The 19993-nt window shown below is 38.9% G+C and overlaps 1 protein-coding gene and 1 long non-coding RNA gene across 3 annotated transcripts; both read left to right on the top strand.

The window, feature by feature from the left end:
* The first annotated feature begins 3005 nt into the window (after window positions 1-3005).
* On the top strand, window positions 3006-6734 carry LOC306988174 (uncharacterized protein). The gene is made up of 2 exons (XM_079592984.1): window positions 3006-3056; window positions 3856-6734. The coding sequence occupies exon 2, from the start codon at window positions 3861-3863 to the stop codon at window positions 4701-4703; it is 843 nt and encodes a 280-aa protein (XP_079449110.1). The 5' UTR covers window positions 3006-3056; window positions 3856-3860; the 3' UTR covers window positions 4704-6734.
* A 100-nt stretch (window positions 6735-6834) lies between these two features.
* Window positions 6835-11188, top strand: LOC306988181. 2 transcript variants are annotated; one of them, XR_013795341.1, is made up of 4 exons: window positions 6835-6915; window positions 7698-9392; window positions 10510-10559; window positions 10997-11188. It is a non-coding gene; the product is annotated as an uncharacterized lncRNA (long non-coding RNA). The 2 variants fall into 2 exon arrangements; XR_013795342.1 differs by having other exon boundaries at window positions 10469-10559.
* Window positions 11189-19993: the final 8805 nt, after the last annotated feature.

Here is a 19993-nt window from a genome sequence, read left to right as displayed (position 1 = left end):
TATATCCCTCGAATGCACACTGCAGTCCCTTTTGTCTCGCTCTCTTAGATATTTCACCTGTTCGCCAAAAAATACTAATTATCTCCTTGGGAATGTTTGACACCGGTACACTATAATAGACGTGCCAGGCGCGAAAGCTTGCCAGGCGTAGCAACAGTAACTAAGGAGGGCGGGCTTAGCGAAGGGTCAATTGACGCTTTTAATGACTTCCTGTTGCGGCTTCAGTGTGCCGAAGCAAGTCACCTGTCATGGTGGAGAAGGACAAGGATGGAGTTTTAGGGGGAATGTTTGCATTTAAAAAGTTGCCTGATGGCGCGTTTGACAAAACAAAGATGCTGTGTACATTTGCAAAGCTGAATTCAAATACCATAGAAGCTGGATACACAGAATTTTCGGCCGCCAAACATTATCGGCCAAAAAACGAACATGGCATTTTTGGCCGAGAAAAAAGACCAAAATATGCCGCCCGCCCCTCCGTGTTCGGCGATCAGTTTGACGTGCGGGTCTTTCCCATAGACAGTATATAAACTGGACACAGCGACCCCATAAGTTTCAACGGAGAAAAGTGAAGTTAATTAGAAGCATCACTTCCTGATCGCCAGGCGAACTGCGCAGACTCAAACTGAGCTTGACGACGTAGATGTGACGTGAGCCCAGGGCCGGATTAAGAGTTCAGAGGCCAATGACTTGTAGGACCCCCCCCCCCCCCCCCCCCCTTACCCTTTTTATACAAATGAAATAAACAGTGCTTTATTTTTTTCAGCTACAGTATGTGTATTTCACAGCATTGAAGAAAGTCATTAAATGATATGAAATATTTTGTTGTTTTATTAACAGGGATAGTTCTCCAAAAAAATGTAATTGTCATAATTTAGCCTACTCTCTCAAGCCGTTTAAAAGCCGAATAACTCTCCCTCTTCTGTTGAAAATAAAAGTTATTTGGAAGAATGTGGGTAACCAAACAGTTGATGCACCCCAGAGACTTCCATAATAGTTTTTTCCTACTATGGTAGTCAATGGGGACCAGCAACCGCCCGGTTAGCCACACTCCTCAAAATATCTTCTTTTGTGTTCAGCACAAGAAAGAAATTAATACATGTATATAATACAACATTAGAGTGAGTGTGTAAATGACATCATTTTTATTTTTGGGTAACTATCCCTTTAAGGACAAGGCAGCATGTTTACTATTAGGGCTAGGGCTACTGTCACTTTAAGATCTGCGCGCAACGAGTCTAATATACACACATTTGACAATCAGATTTTTTTCTTAATTTTTTCTACTGTTCTTTCACTTTAGACATAACCAACTTTGTTTATGTAAACCTCGTGTGTATTTGACAGTATTAGAGCAATAAGACTCGAAAGATAACTTAGTCCAGTAACCATGTTAGACAGGCTTATTGCATGCGCGCGTCGGGTGTTTGCGCTCAGAAAAGCGCCCGTTAGAACAGCGCATCAGCAGCGAATGACATGTTTAACCGGCAAGGCTTTAAAGCACATGCAAATAATTAATTTTTATAAACTACAGTGTCCCGTTCCTCTGCATTTCATGTGAATATACGTCGCGCTGTACAGTATGTTGAGACGGAGGCGCCAGAACTGCAAACTGATAGAATGCACGATCATACGATATTTCTTCAAAAGCAGATCGTGGAGACATTTTAATCGTCCACGATCAAAAATCGTGATATCGCACACCTCTAATCTAACATAATATTTGACGGTGCCCAGGGCCCCTTAGATGTCCTGGGCCCCTGGGCAACTGCCCATTTGCCCTAATGGTTAATCCGGCCCTGCGGGAGCCTGTCTGACAGCTGTAGGTCTTCTAGTGGCTGTGCCGAGAGAAATCTGAATCATTCCCTTCCGAATCTCTCAGAGACGGAGAGCGTTAGCATTAGCTGTCCATGAGCTAGCAACGGGAGCAACTTTATCACTATCTATGGGCTTCTCTCTTGACTTTATTCCTCCACTTCCCCCCGATTGCTTGCGAGCTTCTCCGCCGGTCTATACAGTAATTTCTCGACTTGTGCGACAGAGTCGCGTGGTTATGACGCAATCGTTAGCCTATTTTTACAAAAACTGCTTCTACGGGGCCATAACGTAAGATATGGGGTAATGGAGCCTTTTATACATTGTCGTGTTTCTTTAGAAATAAACAATGGACAAATGGAGTCGTTAAACACCTCAGATGTAAAGTTATTCGCTGTCAAAGTGACGCCAAAATGAATGGGAGACAATGGAGTGCTAACAGCAGGTGGGGGTCCGCTAATCAATGGCGGCGCTCGGGGAAGCTTCAGTTTCCGGCGGATGGATTACCCCCTTGGTCTTTTCTGCTCCGTGTGTCCGCTGCGCTCTTCTTTCCGTGTGTGTGTGTGTGTGTCGGCGCGCTGCGCTGTCTGCTCAGTGTTCCGCTCCGCGTGTGTGTGTGTGGAGATGCACAATTAGGAAAAAAATATATTTGTTTTGTTGTATTTTGTATGTTTTATCTATGTCACATAGTGTTCAAGTAAGACCAAAAAATTTACTTAGGGTTTTTTCCCCATTAAAACTACAGTACTAGAAGCTTTTTTATTCTACAAATAGATGTTCAGCATCTCAGCTCTGTTGACTTGAGCAATAAAGTCTTAAATAAACTTTTAAAACGTTTCATAATGACTTTTATTTTTACAATGCGTATAGCTCCAAAAGTTTGACATTTAGAAACGTTTTATTGTCTGTTGATTCTACATGTGCTAAGAAATGATCAATTCATAATTTTGGGTTACTCTGAAAGCCATTAACTATTATGATTGCTTATTGGTCTTTCCATGTTTTACATTTATTTAAATAAAACCTTTAAATGAATATTTGAACTGTCTAATAAATGATTTTTCACCCTACACGTGACTGAGATTGAATTATTGATTACATTATATTGTAGCGTTATTTTACTGTATGTTATACATTTTATTTCATCGTTAGCAATATTTGGCGCGTTTTTCTCGCATCACCGCGCTGACGTCATCAGTAGTTTCCTTCCTCGTTCAGCGCGTTTGTTGTGTTTGTCTTCTGAGGTGAGTTCTGCAGTTCAGATATTTCGCGTATTTACACATCCATTAAATACACTTTACACCGTTTGTTTCAGAAGGGTTATTTCTGAATTATTTTCATCAGATAAAGCGCCAAATGTGCGTGTTTTCTGGCGTCTGTAGACTGATTTAGTTCAGCACGAAACGAACATCTGAGGAAAATGTTGAAATCATTAAAACTTGGACGATTTTGTAATATGTTTCATTTTGAGAGTTATAATGTAGTGTTATTATAATCTCAAACTTGTAAGTTTAGATCTGTGAGGAGATTTCATGGGGATATACATTTATAAACATTTATAAATCCTGTCTTGGTCTTTAAAGTGGCAATACATTAATGATGGCCATAATCAGTTTTGTACTGTTAATGACAGGAATCAGAAAAACCAAACTCTAAAAATGGGTGTTATTGTTGTAGTTTGTGTCAGATGTAATATGTAATACTATAATCTTTTAAATAGAGATGATTTATAATATTGAAGTGTATATTCTGACTGTCTGAACTCAAACGTTTTCTTTTTACCACAGAGACCCAAAATTACTACAGAATAACTAAAGGCTAATGCCCAAAGTTTACAGTGCAAATACAAACAATAATGCCTGTCAACATTTGAATGAAACGCGCTGCCGCTTCCCACGTTTTTTAACGGAATTATTATTTTCCTAATGCTCACATCAGTTCACAAATAAATTATAGAATATTCCCATCAGCCTTCAATATACCTCATTTGTGGAAATCAATTCATAAAAATGCATTCAAATTATGATTTTTATTTAATTTCAGGCCTGATGGAGGAAAATGAGGAGAAATATGTCAAAACAGAAGAAGAAACTCCCTCACAGACTGAAAGTATTTCTTTGAAAGTAAGAGACAAGAAATATTTCATCTGCCATCAGTGTCTGAGTAGTTTCACACGACAAGAAACCCTTCAGGAACACATGATCGTCCACACTGTTGAGAAACTGTATGAATGTGATCAATGTGACAAAACATTTTTATGTGCTTCGGCCCTAAAGAGCCACCTGAGAGTTCATTCACACGAGAAACCATATTCATGTTCTTTGTGCGGAAAGAGTTTTAAATACAAACTATGCCTTGAGACTCACACAAGGATCCACACTGGAGAGAAACCGTACACATGTGATCAGTGCGGGAAGAGTTTTAGACAATCGTCAAACCTTCAGGATCACATGAACGTCCACACTGGAGAGAAACTATACGAGTGTGATCAATGTGGCAGAATATTTGCGAGGGCGAGAGGCCTGAAGAGCCACATGTTAGTTCATTCACAGGAGAAACCACATTCATGTTCTTTGTGTGGAAAAAGATTTTCACGTCTGGAGGGTTTAAAAGCACATCAGAAAATACATACTGGTGAAAAAGCTCATGAGTGCTTTGAGTGTGGGAAGAGTTTTATTAGAGCTGTAGATTTGAAACTACACTGGAGGACTCACACTGGAGAGAAACCTTACAAGTGTTCACACTGTGACAAGAGGTTTCGTCTGTCAGAACATGTGAAAACACACGAGAGGATCCACACTGGAGAGAAACCGTATCACTGCACTGCATGTGGGAAGAGTTTCACTCAAATATCTTCTCTACAAAGTCATATAAAATACAATCACAAGTAGATCATCTTCAGATCCAGCACTTTCAAGTGTAATGCTGTGTCCATTTTTGACGGCTAGGGAAAAAAAATACTATGGAAGTCAATGGGACCTGGTAACTGTTTGGTTACTGAATTTTTTTTCAAAATGTCTTCCTTTGTGTTCAGCTGAATAAAGAAATTCATACAGGTTTGAAACAACTTGAGGGTGAGTATATGATGACTCACTAAAGTGAACTATCCCTTTAAGTGTTCACACTGCGACAAAACATTCAGTCGGTCAGGAATCCTGAAACACACGAGAGGATCCACACTGGAGAGAAACCGCACTCGTGTGATCAGTGCGGGAAGAGTTTCACACAAAAATCAAACCTAAAGCGACACATGAAAATCCACACTGGAAAGAAGCTGAGCAAATGACATCAAAGCGTTTTTATTAGGGCTGGGGGAATTAAAGCGTTAATGTTTGCGATTAATTTGAGATGTTTAACGCGATAAAAAAAATAACGCAATTGACGCAGCCCTTTTTTTGCCTCGTTTTAATGACTTCCTGTTGCGGCTTCAGTGTGCCGAAGCAAGTCACCTGTCATGGTGGAGAAGGACAAGGATGGAGTTTTAGGGGGAATGTTTGCATTTAAAAAGTTGCCTGATGGCGCGTTTGACAAAACAAAGATGCTGTGTACATTTGCAAAGCTGAATTCAAATACCATAGAAGCTGGATACACAGAATTTTCGGCCGCCGAACATTATCGGCCAAAAAACGAACATGGCATTTTTGGCCGAGAAAAAAGACCAAAATATGCCGCCCGCCCCTCCGTGTTCGGCGATCAGTTTGACGTGCGGGTCTTTCCCATAGACAGTATATAAACTGGACACAGCGACCCCACAGGTTTCAACGGAGAAAAGTGAAGTTAATTAGAAGCATCACTTCCTGATCACCAGGCGAACTGCGCAGACTCAAACTGAGCTTGACGACGTAGATGTGATGTGAGCCTGTCTGACAGCTGTCAGTCTTCTAGTGGCTGTGCCGAGAGAAATCTGAATCATTCCCTTCCGAATCTCTCAGAGACGGAGAGCGTTAGCATTAGCTGTCCATGAGCTAGCAACGGGAGCAACTTTATCACTATCTATGGGCTTCTCTCTTGACTTTATTCCTCCACTTCCCCCCGATTGCTTGCGAGCTTCTCCGCCGGTCTATACAGTAATTTCTCGACTTGTGCGACAGAGTCGCGTGGTTATGACGCAATCGTTAGCCTATTTTTACAAAAACTGCTTCTACGGGGCCATAACGTAAGATATGGGGTAATGGAGCCTTTTATACATTGTCGTGTTTCTTTAGAAATAAACAATGGACAAATGGAGTCGTTAAACACCTCAGATGTAAAGTTATTCGCTGTCAAAGTGACGCCAAAATGAATGGGAGACAATGGAGTGCTAACAGCAGGTGGGGGTCCGCTAATCAATGGCGGCGCTCGGGGAAGCTTCAGTTTCCGGCGGATGGATTACCCCCTTGGTCTTTTCTGCTCCGTGTGTCCGCTGCGCTCTTCTTTCCGTGTGTGTGTGTGTGTGTCGGCGCGCTGCGCTGTCTGCTCAGTGTTCCGCTCCGCGTGTGTGTGTGTGGAGATGCACAATTAGGAAAAAAATATATTTGTTTTGTTGTATTTTGTATGTTTTATCTATGTCACATAGTGTTCAAGTAAGACCAAAAAATGAACTTAGGGTTTTTTCCCCATTAAAACTACAGTACTAGAAGCTTTTTTATTCTACAAATAGATGTTCAGCATCTCAGCTCTGTTGACTTGAGCAATAAAGTCTTAAATAAACTTTTAAAACGTTTCATAATGACTTTTATTTTTACAATGCTTATAGCTCCAAAAGTTTGACATTTAGAAACTTTTTATTGTCTGTTGATTCTACATGTTTTAAGAAATGATCAATTCATAATTTTGGGTTACTCTGAAAGCCTATTATGATTGCTTATTGGTCTTTCCATGTTTTACATTTATTTAAATAAAACCTTTAAATGAATATTTGAACTGTCTAATAAATTATTTTTCACCCTACACGTGACTGAGATTGAATTATTGTTTACATTATATTTTAGCGTTATTTTACTGTATGTTATAAATTTTATTTAGTCGTTAGCAATATTTGGCGCGTTTATTTCGCATCACCGCGCTGACGTCATCAGTAGTTTTCTTCCTCGTTCAGCGCGTTTGTTGTGTTTGTCTTCTGAGGTGAGTTCTGCAGTTCAGATATTTCGCGTATTTACACACCCATAAAATACACTTTACACAGTTTGTTTCAGCAACATTTACAAAGTTCTGAATTATTTTCATCGGATAAAGCGCTGAATGTGCGTGTTTTCTGTCGTTTAGACTGATTTAGTTCAGCACGAAACGGACATCTGAGGAAAATGTTGAAATCATTAAAACTTGAACGATTTTGTAATGTTTCATTTTGAGAGTGATAATGTAGTGTTATTATAATCTCAAACTTGTACGTTTTTATCTGTGAGGAAATTTCATGGGGATATGCATTTATCCTGTCTTGGGATTTAATGTGGCAATACATTAATGATGGACATAATCAGTCATGTAACGTTACTGTTAATGACAGGAAACTTTAAAGATGGGTGTTATTGTTGTAGTTTGTATGTTTGTGTCAGATGTGATATGTAATACTAATCATTTAAATAGAGATTTATAATATTGAAGTGTATATTCTGACTGTCTGAACTCAAACGTTTTCTTTTTACCACAGGGACCCAAAATTACTACAAAATAACTAAAGGCTAATGTGCGAAGTTTACAGTGGAAATACAAACAATAATGTCTGTCAACATTTGAATGAAACGCGCTGCCGCTTCCCACGTTTTTTAACGGAATTATTATTTTCCTAATGCTCACATCAGTTCACAAATAAATGATAGAATCTTCCCATCAGCCTTCAATATACCTCATTTGTGGAAATCAATTCATAAAAATGCATTCAAATTATAATTTTTATTTAATTTCAGGCCTGATGGAGGAAAATGAGGAGAAATATCATGTCAAAACTGAAGAAGAAACTCCCTCACAGACTGAAAGTATTTCTTTGAAAGTAAGAGACAAGAAATATTTCATCTGCCATCAGTGTCTGAGTAGTTTCACACAACAAGAAACCCTTCAGGAACACATGATCGTCCACACTGTTGAGAAACTGTATGAATGTGATCAATGTGACAAAACATTTTTGCGTGTTTCGGCCCTAAAGAGCCACCTGAGAGTTCATTCACACGAGAAACCATATTCATGTTCTTTGTGTGGAAAGAGTTTTAAATACAAACTATGCCTTGAGATTCACACAAGGGTCCACACTGGAGAGAAACCGTTCACATGTGATCAGTGCGGGAAGAGTTTTAGACAATCATCAAACCTTCAGGATCACATGAACGTCCACACTGGAGAGAAACTATACGAGTGTGATCAATGTGGCAGAATATTTGCGAGGGCGAGAGGCCTGAAGAGCCACATGTTAGTTCATTCACAGGAGAAACCACATTCATGTTCTCTGTGTGGAAAAAGATTTTCACGTCTGCAGGATTTAAAAGCACATCAGAAAATACATACTGGTGTAAGAGCTCATAAGTGCTTTGAGTGTGGGAAGAGTTTTATTACCGCTATAAGTTTGAAACAACACTGGAGGACTCACACTGGAGAGAAACCTTACAAGTGTTCACACTGCGACAAGAGATTTCGTCGGTCAGAACATGTTAAAACACACGAGAGGATCCACACTGGAGAGAAACCGTATCACTGCACTGCATGTGGGAAGAGTTTCACTCAAATATCTTCTCTACAAAGTCATATAAAATACAATCACAAGTAGTTCATCTTCAGATCCTATAACCAGCCACAACGAGCGACAGGACAAAGAAACATCTTCTAAATTTGTCTCAGTGAATAAAGTTAATCTTCAAGACCAGCAGTTTCAACTGTGAGATAATTATCCTTGTATATAATTTTGCTTCATGGTATAAATAAATATTATACTTTATTATGAGTTAAATGTTATGTACAATTTTTATGATGTAGTTTGTTTATACTTTTATGAAGGAAAATATACGTGTTTTTTTTACAGGTTCAAACTGTTGTTATTTTTCTTTCTTTTGTAGAGAGATCTGTCACATTTGTTTACACTTTGTATTTTCACAAGTTAACTTTTATTGTTAATTTTTCTATCTAATTATTATTCGTACATCAAGAATAAATCATTTAATAATTTTAGTTTAGCCATTAGTAATTTTAGTAATTTAGCTATTCAAATATCGTGATTGTTTTGGGCTTTAAATTTCTCAATTTAAGATTTAAATGTCTTATATCACCCCACTCATGACTGTGATTGAATGGACTGCTGTCTGTCTGTAAGCGTTTTTATTTTTGTTTGATATGTTTTATTGATGTTTTGCTGTTTTATACAGTATTTGGCGGGTTTTTGATAATCTACCGTTAATTCTGACTCGCTGTGATGACGACCTACCCAGCGCGCGCTCCTTCAGTCATTGGTGTCGAGTCTTCTGAGGTAAACAGTTCACGCGATTTCGTATTATTGTAAAATACTCTTTACGCTGTTTAAATAACATTTTACGCGATAATTTCTGAATGTTTTCCATCGTGTTCGGCGGTATTCGTGTACACTAAAGGAAGAAGATATCACTTTCACATACAAAACGGTATGTTAGCGAACTACTTTGTACTTTTTGACTTGAGGTAAACGGTTCAACTGCTCTGTTGCCATGAATGAGTTATTAGGAAATAGAACTAAATGTTTGATAAAGGTGTCATTACATGGTGTATGAATTTATATACTAACTGCTATGTTTCTGTCATTTGAGAAATAATAGGCTAATCTGTTTCTTGAGGTAAGGGACAAACCTGTTTTAGAAGTTCTTTTTAAATTTAATAATACATTATAAACTAAATTGATATATTTTAGACAAAGGTCAGCTAATGAGCCATGTAAGGGAACAGGTTTTCTTGTCTTCTGTTTTTTTTCTTCTTCTAAAAATGTACATTCATTCACTTCATAACTTAATTTGTGTCAACTCCGTCACCTTTAAAAAGCACGATATTTTGTTCATATATTAAACAACAGTATGAAGTATTTTTAATTATGTAATACCAGTGTTCAGTAAAGGAGCTAAGTAAAAAAATACATTCTCTAAATTTCTTCCCTGGGTTAGGGTTATTAAAAACAATCCAGTTCCTAAATTACTTAAATCTCTCCCCTGCTTTTAATTATTAAACATATAACTAATGTAAATCAGACATATCACAGTTCAGTTGATGTTTTAATATTTAAACACAAGAAATGATTTTTTTTCTTTTCTTTAGAAATAAGTATATTTCTTTCAAAATAATTAGAACCCTTACGTCTAGTTGTGTAATTTAATTGTTTGTATACAAATCAGTTAATTTTTACCTTTGATATTGTATAATAATTTTTACCTATAGTAGGCTAATGAAGCGTAGTAGGCTACAACTGACTCCCATAGTTTACAGCATTAGTCAAGAGATTTGTTTTCCTTGACAAAATTTGACATGTATTGTACCTGATATCCAAAATAATCAATATCGAGTCGAATCGAATTGCAAGCTTGTGAAACAAAATCGAATCGAGTTGTGAATTATGTCAATACCCAGACCTTGATAGTCTATGGCTCATCTATTATCAGAGCAGCTGAAAAGCCTCTTTATTTCATGTCAATAGATCCTGTTTTCCCCTCATTCATTATGCTGATGTCTTCAGATCCATAATTTGCCACATTAAGCTCATTTTATTGTCAGCAGACTTGAGCAAACGACACGATCATCTATTGTGACATCTCTACGAGATATAGGTAAGTTTAATCAATTTAATTAATCTGTGATAAACAATGTTCCATGTCAAAAACAAGCAGTTAAGTCAAACTCAATTGGTGGGTTATATATTTCTTGCAAATTTGTATATTTATTTGTTTATATATATATACTTTTTTTTTATTCTTACATTGTTTATATTTGGTATCTGGTGACGTTGTTAACCTTTTTCTCTATAATTCTTTGCCAATGTGTTAATGAGAGGTAAGATACATGTAGGATAAAAGTATTGTTTTATGGTGTCTCAAATATGTAGATTAAATTCTAAAATTAAAAATTGGTCGATTTTGTGAATTCTAACATATTGAGATTAATATTCTTAAAAGTTACTTTACTAGACAGAAAGGTGAATATAAATACTTAAAATGTGTGAATTAGTATATAAACTCAGTAAGTGATTTCTTCTTGATTTTGTCAGATCTGCTCCTCCTCCTTCAGTGAAGCTCCTCCTTCTTCAGTAAAGCCCCTCCTCCTTCACTGAAGCTCCTCCCACTGCAATTCACCAATAAATGCTGGAATATTCCCATCAGCTACAAGTGAAGACGAGCATCACACCATCAGGAAGAGCTGAAATCTGCAAAGACAGAGTTTATTGAAGGACAGTGAGAACAGGAGAGATCCAGAATGAAACACACTGAAGAACAAAGAGGTTGGTGTTTATTCTTCATTTCTTCATTAAAGGCACAGTATGTAAGTTTCGCCACTAGAAGTCTCTTATTCAAAACAAAGACATAGCTTGATGCCGCTGTGAGTGAGTCAAACGAGTGTGGAAAAGGTACAGGGAACGAGCTTCAGCAGAACAACAGTGAACGGCGAGCAGTAGATGTATAGCGTACGTCAGGGCTATTCAACTAGCTACATTCGAGGGCTGGATTTGATTAATTCACGAAAGATTCGTATCGCTGGTTCAGTCGACAGAAATACGGGACACACATAATAACTGATGAAATATTCACATGTAAAACGTTTCTAAGGTAATTCGGAGCGCGTATCAAACTAAATTAACCGCACCGCCAGGAAAAGAGGAGGAGGGAGGTTGGTGCTGTTGGGCCGGATGGAGATGATTGGCGGTAGGGCTGAACGATTTTTGAAAAGAATCTAATTGCGATTTTTTTTCACCAATATTGCGACTGCGATTCGATATAATAATCACGATTATTTTGATCAATATTGAGATCACGATTATTTGTGGATTTTAACCAAAACTAATTGTATTTTCACATAATTATAACTGCTTTCACATTTCCTGCTAATGTACAAATATCTGCATCAAAATAAAATAGGTTCTCTTATTCACCAAAATTCAGTGCATCTCCTTAAAGAATAAATCAAAATAAATAATTTATTATTATTTTAGATTGTATTTATATTTTATATACATTGTATTTATAATTAATATTAGGATAGACTAGAGATATCTTCTGTTATAATTATTATTAGGCTACCTTTTATCTGACTGCGCAAGACTTGTCTTTCGTTTGTCAAATTAATGTCAAACATTTTGTTAAAGATTATAACATATTTGACAAAAAAACAAAACACAAAAACACATTTCCTGTAGCTATACCATCACATCGCCTAGTCAGCTAGTTAGATCTTTTTCTGCATTTTCTTCAAAGGCAGTCTTTGCAGACATAACCATCTATCCTCTCTACAGCTCTCGTGGTACCATGATTTCACTGACAACATCCCGATGTCGGTGAATAAAATTCAGAGTCATTGTTATTCGAAAAGTCTCTTGTTATTTGAAGTCTCTCACGCACAATCGCTCGCGCGCAGTCTGCGCAGACACACTGTGGTCTCTCTCGCGCACTATCGCTCGCGCGCAGACACACTCGGTCTCTCTCGCCCAGTTCACTTCGCTTTTGTCCAGTCCGGCGCCTCAGTCTACATCTAGAAACTAAGCTGCGCGGTGAAGGGAACAACTCTGATTATTGGCTCATGAAGTCACGTGATCAGACAGTGGTTTCCAAAGCACTACATTGGCTTTGCAAAAAAAAACCCAAAAAAACAAAACAACCTTTAATACAGAGCTATGACCGGAATGACGCAATTTAAATATCGCACGATCATGCAAATTTGATCGTGGGATGCCAAAATCATAATTAAAATTTGATTAATTGTGCAGCCCTAGCTACTGGTCACATCTATGGTTAGATTGATTTGTTTAGATCCAGGGAAGTTGTCATCATCATAGGCGTTAGGGGTGCAACGGTACACAGCAGTCGCGGTTCGGTTCATACCTCGGTTCAGACATCACGGTTCGGTACGAGTTCGGTACAATGGAGGGAAAAGCAAAACAAAAATGCAGAAGGCCATTTTTTTTTATTGTGCATGTTTTAGGCTGTACCACCTAGTGTCATACGGTCTCTCCCCTGAGCAGCTGCAACAGCCTGCCCTGAAGTGTGTAAAGTAAGATGTAAACAGTAAACAAGTACCCCACATCATCTCCAGACTCCATCTGTAACTTATAAACAAAATAAGACAATCAGACATAAAACTGAAAATGCAGCATCTCTTATTTATGTGCGGACGCACGAGCGCGAAGGTGCGCGCGGTAAAAAAATTATCATTGTGGTGTGGGCGGTCGTGCGCGTTGGGTGCGCAAGGCCACATTTCCCATAGACAGGGTGTGCAGTGCACGGCTTTTTTTATAACAGCGCGCGCGGCTCCGCATCCGAAGATGCGCGTCTTCGAGCCGAATTTGGCCGAGCATGCACATCTCACCGCACCGGCACAGTTCTTGCGTCTAAATTAGTTGCTTACATTAACAAAATGAGCCTACAATAGCAGACATAAGCCCTTTAAATAAAAATAAATGGCCATGTTTTATAAAAAGGTTCACAAAACGAAATAAAAATATTTAGAAAATATGTAACGTTAATTTAGTTTTAGGTTACGTTCTCATATCCCCCCCCCCCCTAATATCACAGGGAATAATCTGGTTTACTGCTTTAGGCTATGTTCACAATTAGCGTCTTTTTTCAAACTGCCAGCGTCTGTTCTACATTAGAACCCTATGGAGTAAACCGTTTTTTCAAAAAAGTCCTGAGCGCTTTTTTAAACGCCACCGCCGGCGTCTTTTTCTGCAGCTCAGAGCGTCTTTTAAAGTTGAAAAAAGTTTAACTTTTCTGAAAAGAACGCCCTACGTCAAGCGCCTTTTTGACAGCTGACCAATGACAAGCGAGTAGCGAGACCTGTTGTTTCCATAACAACAAGAAAAATGGACATGGTGCCGGTAGAAAAACTAATCGTCCTTGTTTCGGAGCACAAGGAGCTGTTTGATATGAGTACACAACTCTATCATAACATACATCACAAAGAGGCTGTGTGGGCACACTACTGTTGCAGCTGTTGTTATAGCAACAAAAGACGCGCTCGACTGCTATTTGTAACCAAACGCGCAGCGGTTTTTTTTTTTTTGCAAAAAAAAACGCCGTTGTTAACTTTTTTTTGTCAAAAAAGACGCTAAGTGTGAACGTAGCCTTACACGATTCTTTAGTAGTGTGGTTTTGGTGTACTAAAGTGTTGTACTAAAATAAACATTCACGAATGTACCTTACTTCTTCTCGCCGCTGATTCCTGATGGTTTAGAGGACAATTACACCGAGACGCACCCTGTCGTTTCAAAGAATAGTACACCGGCGAGCGTGAAGTAAATGCCTCGTCCATTTGGGGAGGCGCGGGCGCAGTCATCGGAGGCGCGGCGCAGTCATCGGAGGCGCGGGCGCAGTCATCGGAGGCGCGGGCGCAGTCATCGGAGGCAGGCGAAAGTATAAACAAACCTAGGTTAAGGCGGGGCTACAGATTAGGTGTCCATAAAGAACCCGCTTATCTAACAGTAGTTCCGCATAACATTCATTAATTTGCACGCAAGTTTAATTTATTTTTATACCGTGTATTCTCCGTGTAAATTCATGCACCGAACCGTGAAGCCCGTACCGATTTGGTTCAATACGAATACATGTACCGTTCCACCCCTAATAGGCGTAATTTGCGGGTGGGACATTGTCCGCCACCACTTTTTGAAACATTGAGGCACGGATGTACCTAATACAAATAAATAAAACATCTTCAGTTAACTAGCAGGGCATTCATTTAGTTCGATATTAAATAAGTAATCTAGCGCTAAAATCTGTTGTTTTTTTAATCAAGCTGAGTGCTCGTTGCCGCTGCTATCGGTTGCATGGGTACGGTGTTCTCTTGTGGCTCGCGCACAGTCTTCACTCGAACGCGCTCTTCAATCTATCACCGTTGCGGAGACTCTCTATTCTTTCTGGTGAAATCACACAAAAAAATGCACACAAACGTGTCCCTGCTTGATAGACTGTAACCACTGATATTCGGTATATCTATAGGCTACGAATGCGGATTGAGGCCATTGTCAATGTACAGTTGCCAAGTTAACTCTTGTTACGCTCCCGTAACGTGTGACATATTTAACGGCTCTTCGTGTGACGTGACCAGAGTGCAGCTTTTGCGATTAGAAAATCTCGTTTGATCATATCGCGTAATTTAGTCGCGCATGTCTAATCGCAGCCTTTGCGCGATATTATAGCAAATGCAATTAAGCGTTCAGCCCTAATTGGCGGGCCGGATTTGGCCCGCGGGCCGCCAGTTGAATAGCCCTGGCGTATGTCAATGTTTCTCAACTGTTGGGTTGCAAGACCATTGTGAGCGAGTCGCATTGTGTGCAGTCAAACAAACAACAACAAACGTAATTCTCTGGTTTTCCGATGTCTCTTAAATTTTAAAAAGACGCGTGTGAAAGCTGGTGACACTTCTGTCAGATGCTGAGAGAAGCACGTTTTCCTGATTAGCATCTGCGGTCAAGTCTTATATATAGTGCTTTCTACAATATAGATTTCTTTAAAGGAGCTTTACAGTGATAACAGGAAAATAATGCAACAAAGATGGTTTTGACTTTCTCTAGAACAGGGGTTCTCAAAGTTTTGATAGGTGAGGGCCAATTTAGGAACCCAACATTGAACTGAGGGCCGCCAAAGGGACGGGGGAGAAAAAGAAAAACTGAAGAGAAAATCCCATTTGAAATCATTTTAATGACCAGGTTGCATCTCTACAGTTTAAATTTACTGCAATAAACACATTTTAACAACATTTAAAAACATTTAAACACAAAATCCCTAGGGTTCTCTACCCTCAACAGACAAATTTTGGATATAACAGTCCTGTGTGCAGTCCATTTCAAGTACAAACTTATTTAGAACAAACAGTCTCAGTGTCCCTTGCTTCTTATCAGCATAGGCCTTACTACCAAAGCACCACAGGAAAACCAGAGAGAGAGAGAGAGAGAGAAAACAGAGAGACAGACAGAGAGAAAGAGAGAGAGAAAACAGAGAGACAGACAGAGAGAGAGAAAACAGAGACAGAGAGAGAGAGAAAGAGAGAGAGAGAGAGAAACTTTTAAAATAGAAGCTTACCAAACAAGTCATCATCATCATCATCATGCATATCATTGCCTGTCAGTCGCGTTTCCATTATTACAGATTTGCGCAAATGTTTTGCCCTATTATTAGCCTATCTATCTATTTTAATCCGTAATTGAAAAACGAAAAATGAACGGTTGTTGTCTTTTTGAAACGAAACACTTCTCAAAACGTCTTTTTGAACACCAAAATTTTAATTTGAAACACCAACTGCTTCGCAAAAAAAGTAAATATCGACGAATTTTCTGATTTTTGTTTATGACGTTTTGACACTTTTTTAAACATTGTTTTATTTTATTTTACAAAAGCACAATGTTTTATTGTTATTATGAGTTCACATAAATAAAAGTAGTTGCGAATAATGTATTATTATTTTCTGTATGACCAGAAATTAGATAAAAATTTGAAGGTAATGGAAACGAGGCTATTAATAAGCTTGTCATTAAATCACACTGAATATTGATTACTTGGTCAACATACCCTTTTAAATTGCAATGGGATTTGTGGTGCTGTTTTCGGTTGGCCACGATTCCTCTGATGTTCCTCTGTTGCAATTACCTTCTTGCAGATCAGGCAAACGACTTTACCCGACCCGTGAGGTTCGACAAAGTAATCGTTTGTCCATTTATCTTGAAACTGCCTTTTCTCCTCGCTAACATGACGTTTTTTTCTCGAAGGGCCAGGCTCCCGCCCTGGCTCTCGCTCCATCATCTCCATCTAACGTTACAGACGTTAACGTTACGTTGATTACCGCTTATGCCTATAGATGCCGCTAAACACCACTAAACGAAAAAAACATTTTTCAAAGCAATGTACAGTTTTAACAGTTTTACAAATGTTATCAGATGTTATCGCGGGCCGCCAGAAATGTTTCGGCCCGCGGGCCGCACTTTGAGTGTGTTAATTCATTTCCGATGTAAAAATCATTAAATTAGGGGCCGTTTTCGAGTGGAAACAGAAAACTTTTATGTCGCTCATTTATGACAGCGGCGTTTTGGTGGCCTGTGAACGCAAAGTTTGAAATAGGTTTTTTGAAAACAACTTTTGAAAGCGATATCGTTATCATCTCCGTGTAAACTTCAAATACATGAATCTGTGAAAACGGTAATGACATGCACGTGTGTATCACATGTTTAGTATAGGCATGCGCAGGTGTGTAGTCTTTCTTTATAAAGTGAAATCGGCAATAACTTGCCTGGCCTGCATAATACAGCGTTTTAGTCATTTCCGTGGATCCGTGTGAACGGGAATCATTTTAATAATGTTTTCATCTGCTCAGAGGAAAAAACTTTTTGTCTTGAAATAAAGAAAGTCAAATAAAGATGTTGTCAGTAAAATTATGTTTCCTGTCGTGCTGTGCTCGCGCAAATGAGGCGCACTTCAAATAAATCGCATCCAAATTAAAAGTTTGTGTTTGCATAATATATGCGTCTCTACTGTGTATAATTATTTATATACATAAAAACACACACAATCATGTAGGCCTATATATTTAAGAAAAATTGGTTATATTTATATTTAAATTATATAAATGTATATACAGTATATAAATGCAAATATTTCTTAAATATATACATGAATGTGTGTGTATTTATACATAATAATTATACACAGTAGAGACACATATATTATGCAAACACAAACTTTTATTTTGGATGCGATTAATCTTTTGACAGCCCTAATTTTTAAATTAGGCTAAAAAATCTTCATGTAAACACCTTAATCGATCGGATTGAGCTCGATCCGAATGAAATTTCGATCGGATTGAAAGGGGTGGTTTATTCCTTTTGTAATGCGATCGAGAGAACATGTAAACACTTGATCGGATTGAAAACCGAAACTGAAAGGACTGCGCATGTACAATGACGTAAGACGCGCGGAACGAGCTGTTCTTCCTGTTGAATAAAGTGTCATATAAATGAGTGTCCCGTCATTCTAAAATTCTCATTTCACTCAGCGCCTGTGAAGTGAAGCAGGACAACGTCCCACTAATTGTTTTGGATTCTCATCCACAGACGACTGGTTTTGGCCGCGGGGAGGGGCATTTTTACTGCGTGATAAATAAGGGTGTCACGATTTCGATTTTAAATCGAAATCGATCGAAATTAAGTCACAATCTCGATCATCGAATTAAAAAATGGAATCGTCGATACTGCCACGCCCCCATGATGTCACGTTCGGTCGGCTTGTCAAGCGGGAAAAAACACGCGTGTTGAAATGCTGCGAGTCAACCGCGTCTATGACAACTCGAGGTATCGCACACACCAGACGAGAAACGCCGCGTCGCGTTTATGACAACTCGAGGTATCGCACACACCGGACGAGAAACGCCGCGTCGCGTCTATGACAACTCGAGGTATCGCACACACCGGACGAGAAACGCCGCGTCGCGTCTATGACAACTCGAGGTATCGCACACACCGGACGAGAAACGCCGCGTCGCGTCTATGACAACTCGAGGTATCGCACACACCGGACGAGAAACGCCGCGTCGCGTCTATGACAACTCGAGGTATCGCACACACCGGACGAGAAACGCCGCGTCGCGTCTATGACAACTCGAGGTATCGCACACACCGGACGAGAAACGCCGCGTCGCGTCTATGACAACTCGAGGTATCGCTCACTGGACGCGCACAGGCTACTGTACAATTAAATACGTTGCTTAGTCTGCAGTCTGAAGCACTTTATCTCAGAGAGCGTCCGTTAACTGAATGTATCCTGAAAATCCGATAACATCAGCAATTTTCATTCAATCAGCTGATTTCTGTAAATGAATGTAAAACATATTGCAGCACAGTGTAAAGTCATAACGACGATTTGAGACAAATAAATGTATATAAAATGTATTAATTTAAAATAAATGTAATATAAAACTATGTGAATGGCGCTCTGTGGCGCGGCAGGATTAATTTTGAACAAGGTCCCGAGCCGTTGCTGGGCGCCGTGGACAGACGCCGAATGGCACCGCCGGTATGTGTGTGTGTGTGTGTGTGTGTGTGTGTGTGTACACTCAGAGAATAAAGTATTACAATTTTAAAGACGTGGCTCTGCGCGACGTATAGATTTATCTGTTAAACTGTTTGTTTGTTTGTTTTGTTGTGAACTTGAATGTCATCTTCTGTGAAGAAGACTGCAGTTACAAAAGAGAAACTAGATCGCAGGTTATTTTGCTTAAGTTTCCAATTGACTGAAGATATAAGTTATTGTTACATTATGTTCTTAATAAATGTTTTAAATTTGACAATGTAGTGTGGTAGGCTGCAAACAAAGGTCAGATATTATGCATAAAAGTTTGGTCTAAAAATGGCATAACCTGTGCTTAAAAAAAAAAAAGAGAGTAAAAACCGAGAATCGAATCGAACTGTGACCTTAGAATCGAAAATTTAATCGAATCGAGGATTTGGAGAATCGTGACACCCCTAGTGATAAATATAAGCAGCACGGCAAAACGGTTCAATGCTCATTGTCTCCAAATCATGACTAGAGACGGATTAATATTACGTCTGCTGTTTAAAACAAAGAACCAATAGAGGAGACTAGTTATGCGCGAACAGCGGGAACGTGTGACATATAAACGCGCACATCAACCCGATTACTTTATAAGTCGCGGGGCTGAAGCCAACTTTGTGTTGAATGCTCAGAGCACGTTATAAAACGTATACTTAAAATACACATTTCTGTTTTAATAAATGCTCATAGTAAATCATAGCATATTGCCTAAAACATAAGGTAGGTACAAAAATAATCAGTGATACATTTGCGACCCATTAAAAATTAGGGTCGCAATGGCATTTCAAAAGGTCGTATATGCGACCATTTTGGTCGCAGTGTAGTTCCCTGTGAATGAATGGCTTGCTCTGACTGTTGCTCTGGTCTTCGTCAACAACACGCACTTGCACCCCCTACTGGTAAAGTTGATTAACAGCAGATGGAGATTATGCTCTGTAATCTACTGCTTTTCCTGC

This window comes from Phoxinus phoxinus (assembly GCF_949152265.1).
Source record: "Phoxinus phoxinus genome assembly, chromosome: 20".
Classification (NCBI taxonomy): Eukaryota; Metazoa; Chordata; class Actinopteri; order Cypriniformes; family Leuciscidae; genus Phoxinus; species Phoxinus phoxinus.
This window is presented reverse-complemented; position numbering and strand designations above follow the sequence as displayed.

Excerpts from the sequence above, each read along its gene's own strand:
- LOC306988174 (XM_079592984.1), top strand. The coding sequence starts at position 3,861 with ATGGAGGAAAATGAGGAGAAATATGTCAAAACAGAAGAAGAAACTCCC.